General features: G+C 51.2%; 1 protein-coding gene and 1 pseudogene across 1 annotated transcript; one reads left to right on the top strand and one right to left on the bottom strand.

Annotated features, from left to right (window-relative positions):
- Positions 1 to 2429: 2429 nt before the first annotated feature.
- On the bottom strand, positions 2430 to 2873 carry LOC119256587 (histone H2B type 1-C/E/F/G/I-like; annotated as a pseudogene).
- Positions 2874 to 3127: 254 nt separating this feature from the next.
- LOC119256593 (histone H2A type 1-H-like) lies at positions 3128 to 6403 on the top strand. The gene is made up of 2 exons (XM_037524391.1): positions 3128 to 3546; positions 6390 to 6403. The coding sequence occupies exons 1-2, from the start codon at positions 3150 to 3152 to the stop codon at positions 6401 to 6403; spliced, it is 411 nt and encodes a 136-aa protein (XP_037380288.1). The 5' UTR covers positions 3128 to 3149.
- Positions 6404 to 7081: the final 678 nt, after the last annotated feature.

Genomic DNA, 7081 nt, shown 5'->3' with positions numbered 1-7081 from the left:
TTCCAGCCTTTCCATTCCATTTTGGGGGTCCCATTAGGATCCACCACTGGGACAACCTCTTCAGGTTCCAGGGTTTTTTAAAATCTCGCTGGTGGAGACGACGACGACGAGCCTCCCTCCTCATTTGCCTTCATCAAAACCATTCTCTGCTCACCCGATGTTAATTAACAGGGTTAGTAACACGGACTGTGCGTCTGCCCGTCTACAATGGGAAACAAAAATAGAGGCAAACAAGTCAGCCATCCTTTCAGGATCCTGCTGGTGTGGAGGACAGGATCTTTCCAATTCAGGAAGCCCTCCATAGCCAACAGAGGCTGGCAGGGTGCCCCTGTTCCCGCAATCCACACAGTGGGGAGTGTCCTATTGCAGGGCAGCTCCTTTGGCCAAGCTGGGCGCCCCATCTGGTGTGAGAAGCCATTAGAGTCCTACCCCGTGGGGGGCGGTGCAGAGAGTGGGGGTAACAAGGACGGAGGAGCCGCTGCAGCCCCCACAAGAGGGGTTCTGGCCTTCCGAAAGGGTTCTCTGCTGGCGGGTTCAAAGCTTCCAGTAAATGACGGCCCTGTTTTCCTGTCCCCCGCCTTGCACAGCTAGGAGGGCGAGGGAAGGCCGCGACCCTCTCCTGTGGGAGCCTTTGCTAAGCCTAAGGCGGGAGGCCGGCCGGAAGTCGCCCAGCGGTCCAAGGCGAGGGTGAGCACCCCTCTGCAAGCAAGTCAGCGCCCCCAAAGGAGGCCTCTGAGCAGATTCCAGAAAGCGGGCCCCACAGGCAGCGCCCGGAACAGGAGCACCCGCTGCACGCCGGGCCGCCACGGAGCCCGAGTCCGCGCTCGAGTCACCCGCGGCCGTGCGGAGAAAGCCGAGCCCCTCATTAAAGCCAAAGATCCCGCCAGGGCCCCGCGGTCGCCACGCTCCAGGGACCAAAATCGGGAAGGGCGCTGGGGCGCGCGGGGCCGGCCAGGCCGGGCCCAGTGGTCCAGGCAGCCACTGGGGAAACGGCGGGGCTGGGGGAGCCCTCGCGGCCGGGGCTCGGGGCTCGGGGCTCAGGACACAAGCCAGAAGCAGACACCCGGGGACGAGGGGAGAAGGAGGAGGCGACAGAGTTAACTGGCCAAAGGTAACGCAGCAGCGCGCACCGGGCCACCGGCGGCGGCAGGCAGCATCAGACCAAGGCCGCCGGCGGGCGCCGTTATCTGTCGATCACGGCCGCGTAGCCCCGCCCCTAGCACGTCCCCTCGGAGAAGGGCCCATGGGACTTGTAGTCCAAGGCGGCGTCCCCCCGCAACGGAGGCGAATCTCCCACAGCCCTACTGTGTACTGCTATGGCCCCTGTATTCGTTACTTGGGTTTGCTCTACTCGAGAAGCCGAGGTGGCGGCAGCACTCGCTTCACTAGAGCTCTCCCAAAGAGCGGGGCGCGGGCTGCACTGACCTGGCAGGCGCGCGGGGTTCGCTACCGGCGCATCCCTCAGAGCGGCTCAGCTCCTCTGTGGTCCCAGCAGATGGCGGAGCGCAGCCAGAAGTCAGCCCTTTATTCCAAACCCAACGTGGGCTCCCTGGCCCTGGGCTCCGCTGCCGTTTACTGCAAGCGGAGACCCACTGCCTTGTCAACCCGCTTTTTGCTCTGTTTTTTCCCTTTCCTAAAATGCTTGTGCGTCCGCAGCACTCCCGCGGGCGCCAGCTCACCTCAAAAGATGGCCTCGGGGAGTCCGCAGCTGGCTCCGTCTCCTCCGCTCGCGCCTGGAGCAAGGAGGGGGTGGGGGGAGGGAGACAGGGCGGGCTTCCCGCCCGGCCGCCTCCGGTTTTCAATTTGGTCCGAAAGGGACGGGCCGCCCTCGCGCCCTCCCGCCACGGAAAGCTATTCCCTAGACATGGACTTCCATTTCCAGGTCGTGTCCGGCGACGGCAGAGACGGCGCGAGCCGCGGGCCTGACGGGTCGGGGGCCGCGAGGCGGGACAGGGCCCAGGACGTGAGCACGCCCACCCGCCGCGACCCGGTGCTGCGAAGGCGGGCTGCCGAACAGCGAGCGCTGCGGTGTTCTGTGCAGAAAGCAAGCTGCCTTCCGAAAAGCTTTTACTTTTGCTGCCCAGGGCGCAAACGCTACCGCCTCGTGCCTGCATTTGCAAAATGTTTTAAATTACGCATTGCAAACCTGGGACACTTAACTGAATTCCTAGATGTTTAACCAACCTCATGGCAAGAAAACCTGCGAACTCCTGTTGAAACTCCAACTCCCGAGTTTCTAAATATCGCCACGACCAAAAGTTCTTTAAAACCACAAACTGCATCGGTAATACATACAAAACGCAAGCCTGGAGAAAACCCCAACCTCCCCGTCGCCCCCCTTTACCCAAAAAACAAAACAAAAAAAAACCTCTCAAATTAGAGACTGGAATAGTGAAGCAACTCTATTGTGAGAAGTGAGTGGCTCTGAAAAGAGCCTTTGGGGTTCCACAGCGCCTAAAATTAATTTACTTGGAGCTGGTGTACTTGGTGACGGCCTTGGTGCCCTCGGACACGGCGTGCTTGGCCAGCTCCCCGGGCAGCAGCAGGCGCACGGCCGTCTGGATCTCCCGCGACGTGATGGTCGAGCGCTTGTTGTAGTGCGCCAGGCGGGACGCCTCGCCCGCGATGCGCTCGAAGATGTCGTTGACGAACGAGTTCATAATGCCCATGGCCTGGACGAGATGCCCGTGTCGGGGTGCACCTGCTTCAGCACCTTGTACACGTACACCGAGTAGCTCTCCTTGCGGCTGCGCTTGCGCTTCTTGCCGTCCTTCTTCTGCGCCTTGGTCACGGCCTTCTTGGAGCCCTTCTTGGGCGCGGGCGCGGACTTGGCCGGCTCAGGCATGGCGAGCAACAGATTAAGGAAAATGAAGTGCCAGGGCCCGGCGGCACCGCCTTAAATATACAGCCTTATGTAAATGAGGTGGACTGGCGCCCCGGTGATTGGTGCTTCCTCTCGGTGACGCCACCGCGCCGGCTTCACCCAATCGACACACGCATGCCCCATCGTCGCGCCCCATTGGTGCAAACGAAAATCTCACAGTGGCCAATCGCACAGCTCCTTTTTCGCGCCCCGCCACCACTATAAGTAGCTTAGGTCGGCCTCGCGGGCGTGAGGGCGTCCCGTGCGCGTTGGTGTTCTTGCTGACATGTCCGGACGCGGCAAGCAGGGCGGCAAGGCGCGCGCCAAGGCCAAGACGCGCTCCTCGCGGGCCGGGCTGCAGTTCCCCGTGGGCCGCGTGCACCGCCTGCTGCGCAAGGGCAACTACGCGGAGCGCGTGGGCGCCGGCGCGCCGGTGTACCTGGCCGCGGTGCTGGAGTACCTGACGGCCGAGATCCTGGAGCTGGCGGGCAACGCGGCGCGCGACAACAAGAAGACGCGCATCATCCCGCGCCACCTGCAGCTGGCCATCCGCAACGACGAGGAGCTCAACAAGCTGCTGGGCAAGGTGACCATCGCGCAGGGCGGCGTCCTGCCCAACATCCAGGCCGTGCTGCTGCCCAAGAAGGCCGAGAGCCACCACAGGGGAAATAAGGATAGGTTTGGTAAGAATAGAAAACAAACGGCTCTTTTCAGAGCCACTTATGTATTCATAAAGAAAGTGACACTGTTTGTTCCATTTTAAACTTTAACGTTACTCAGGTTAAAATCTCCTTAGGTAGCGTTTTAGTGGCTTACCTGACTACCTTGCTTGCTGGCAACATCAGAATTCCCGTTTTACTTAGCAAGTTGTTTGACATTTGTTCTATAAATTTGCAAGGTTTTAAAGGTTTAAACTCCCTAAGCCCAGTCTAGAAACAAGCAGTTGACACAGGTGTGATTTTACTTAGAGTAGTACTTCTGGTTATACACATCTTTAAGTAATCATTTGTTTTAGTGTCTACTAAAAGTATTAAAAAAGTTTAAGTGTTGATTAAATTATCTATTTTATCAGATTGTTCAAGTAGTTCTTGACCAACTAGATGAGCCTAGGGTTGGTTGTAACAAGGGTGCCACTGGATACCGTTAAATTGACTTCAAGAGTACTAAAAATGGAGACTTCAACTACGATGAGTCCAAGACATTTTGAGAAGGGAGGTCAAAGATCCTAGTATGTTGCTGTTATCTCTATGCAGGTGATTTTAGACCTGAGACAAGGTTCGAACATTTATGCCACATCACTTTTGCCATCAAGAAATGCAAAAACAGCCTATTTTTTATATAAATTTTTAATTCACTTATACTTTTAAAATTAAGGCTATACTAGTATCTACTATTAAATGGGAGAAACAAAGCATAACATTGCAAGATAAATTAAGATAATGGGGTATAAAAGACCTGTGGGGGGCCACATCTGATCTGAGGGTTAAAGGAAAAGGAATTGGAGAGGCCACCAGATAATGAGCATACATGGCTTGTGCAGGGAAGTGACAAGATGTATTTGCAAGGAGGCTGACTACAAGAAACAGGAATCAGAGGGATCTGTAGCCTACTCCTTTGGTTTTAAATACTTTTCATAACTCTCCCTTTTTAACGTCCGTCCTAATCCTGCCTCCTCAGTTCAGACATGCAGCTTCATCTACTTTCTAAAATTCTCATAGACCTCCAGGAGCAAATTTATATGCCAGAACAAATCTAATTTTCTGTGGATCCTTATCTTCACAGTTGCCATCATTTCCACCCTAATGAGCAAGACCCCAAGAGGTCTGGTGTCACTGACTATTCATTTTTGTTTACCTGTTAGGATAGCAAACCTCAACTCCTAATACAGGGTGATGAAAGCATATAAAAATCCAGAAAATTTAGCTGGAAGGCAACCAGGCATGGAACTTAAAGAAATTCAGTAATGTAGTGTTACAGGGCAGGGAGAGGGCAGCCCAGACCCCGCAAACCTGCCTGCTCTAAATAGGTTCTGCCATCCGCCACATCAACACAAAACATATGAGACTTTAATGGGAAGGAACTTTAATACAATTAGGAAACAATACAAAAAAGGGAAAGAATATAGTTTCTAAATCAAGCACCCAGTTACCCGTCCACTCGTGGGTAAAACGCCATCCAAATGGGATTGACCCAGAGCAAGGCCCCAAAGCCTGCCACAAGTCTAAGGCATCTTCCAGTGGGACCCACAAAAAAGCATCAAAAAACAACCAGACAAGTCTGGAGGGAAAAGAGCAAAACCAAGACAAAAACCGCCATTGTCACCTCTCCACGGGTCTCTCACCCACATCTGTGCCACCCAGTCCACGACCAAAAGACAAGCACAGTTTCTTCACTTGTCTCTTGGCTCCACGTCCCTCCTCCAGGTCTCCTTCTGGATCTCCATCCTGCTTCCTTCCTTCCTCATTCTCCTCTGCAGCTTCTTCTCTTCCTACTCAGCTCCACCCTGCATTTGGGTGTGGCAGGGAATCTGGAACCTCCCCCTTTCCTGGGGACCACCCCGTTACAGTAGTACTCACTTTTGCTGAATAAATCTTCAATGTGGAGTAATATATTGACTGCATTTCTCCAGAGGATGTCCTACCAGTGCCAGTATTGATCCATGTTCACAGGGACTTCTCTTGTGGGCCCTTCCTGATTTCATAAGCTGCTTCCTTACCAAGAAGCCAAGCTTACATACTCAGCAAGTTCCTTTCCAGAAAAAGGCTGATATCATATCAGAGGGGCACTCTTCAGGTGTTGACTCAGATTTTTCAAACAGAAGAATTGACACCAAGTTTCACACGTGGAACCCCTGGGTGCTGACTGCCACACACATGATTGGCAAATGTTTAAAAAAGGTTCAATAACAACCTAGTCTAACTTTGTCTTAAAAAGATGAAAAACCTAAGAATGTATGTTACCTGTTCTAAAATGGCTTAAGATACAAGCCAATCAACCAGAAGTTTCAACGCTTGAAATATTATGTTCCACTTATAATGTGACAGAAGTCATGCTACTCATGTCTGACAAAGGTCTGGGCATGGGACAGATTCCTGAAAAGTCAGAAATATCGTCCCTGACTCCTGCTAGATTTTTCTTATTTGTTTATGGCTATTTTCTACCATTGTTAAAATACGCATTTAAAAGTAAAACTGCAAATGCCTATTGATCAATTACTGAATAACCAATTTGATGGCAAAAAAATTAGTAATTCTCTGCCAAAAGGCAGCAATTCAACATTTGGTCATACATTAGCAACTGAAAAACTTCCGGGAACAAAAGGCTGTAAACATCCCTCCACCACATCTTTGAAATGGATTTGGGTCTTTTGAGGCAAGGGCTAAATGGAAAAGGAAATTCTTTTGCCTTGAAGTTAAAGATAGCAGCTGGGTGGCAGACGCTAGCCATGCTCTAAGTATAAGAAAATTCCTGATAAGCCAGTAGGCAACCATAGCCGGCTCCTGCTAATTTCTTCCTGTTTGCTTAGGGCCCTGGATCTGACAATTGGTATAGTAGTTGTTAGAGTGTGCATTCAAGAATAAGTCAACAACAATTTTGTGACTGGTTGAGCTAATAACCATGGTAGCACAAATAGTGCACTTGGAAATAGTCAATGTTACAACAACTAATATGTCACGTATTAACCATTCTGGGAATCAAAAGCTATAACCATCTCTGGCCCTGCCTCCAATGAAATATTTGTAGTTCCTTAAAACAACAATCAGCAATCTTATAGAAAAAGGAATTTTCCCTTGATCTTAAAGTTAGATACGGAAACTAGGCTGAGGAGATAAGTATAGGAGTAATAGGTAGAAAAACTTGTTAGATTAGGAGAATTCCTCCATTGAGAGCTTGGGGCTAGGGAAGAATCAGTGCAGCTTGTCTGGCATTGATGCCCTCCAGGCCCTTGGTTCCTTAATATTTAATCAATATCTTATAAAAACAATATATTATTAGATGATGATTTCTATATAAAAGCCTTCTGTTTTTTGCTTTAATCATATGGTTATGTGTTAGCCTAAACTTTATAGGTTAGTTAGGAAAATCCCAGTCTCCCTTCCCCCAGGTAACTTCCTGTCCTTTGTTTCCCCTAGCCCTTAATCGTTCACCATGGTAAACAAAGAAATGTTGGTTTTGTTATAGGGCAGCCCCGATATTGAACGGGTTGCCTGGCTGTGG

This window comes from Talpa occidentalis, unplaced genomic scaffold, assembly GCF_014898055.3.
Source record: "Talpa occidentalis isolate TD23 unplaced genomic scaffold, MPIMG_talOcc4v2.1 talOcc4.324, whole genome shotgun sequence".
In the NCBI taxonomy this organism is placed as follows: Eukaryota; Metazoa; Chordata; class Mammalia; order Eulipotyphla; family Talpidae; genus Talpa; species Talpa occidentalis.
Note: the sequence above shows the minus strand (reverse complement) of the source record. Positions and strands in the feature narration are given on the sequence as shown.

Excerpts from the sequence above, each read along its gene's own strand:
- LOC119256593 (XM_037524391.1), top strand. The coding sequence starts at position 3,150 with ATGTCCGGACGCGGCAAGCAGGGCGGCAAGGCGCGCGCCAAGGCCAAG.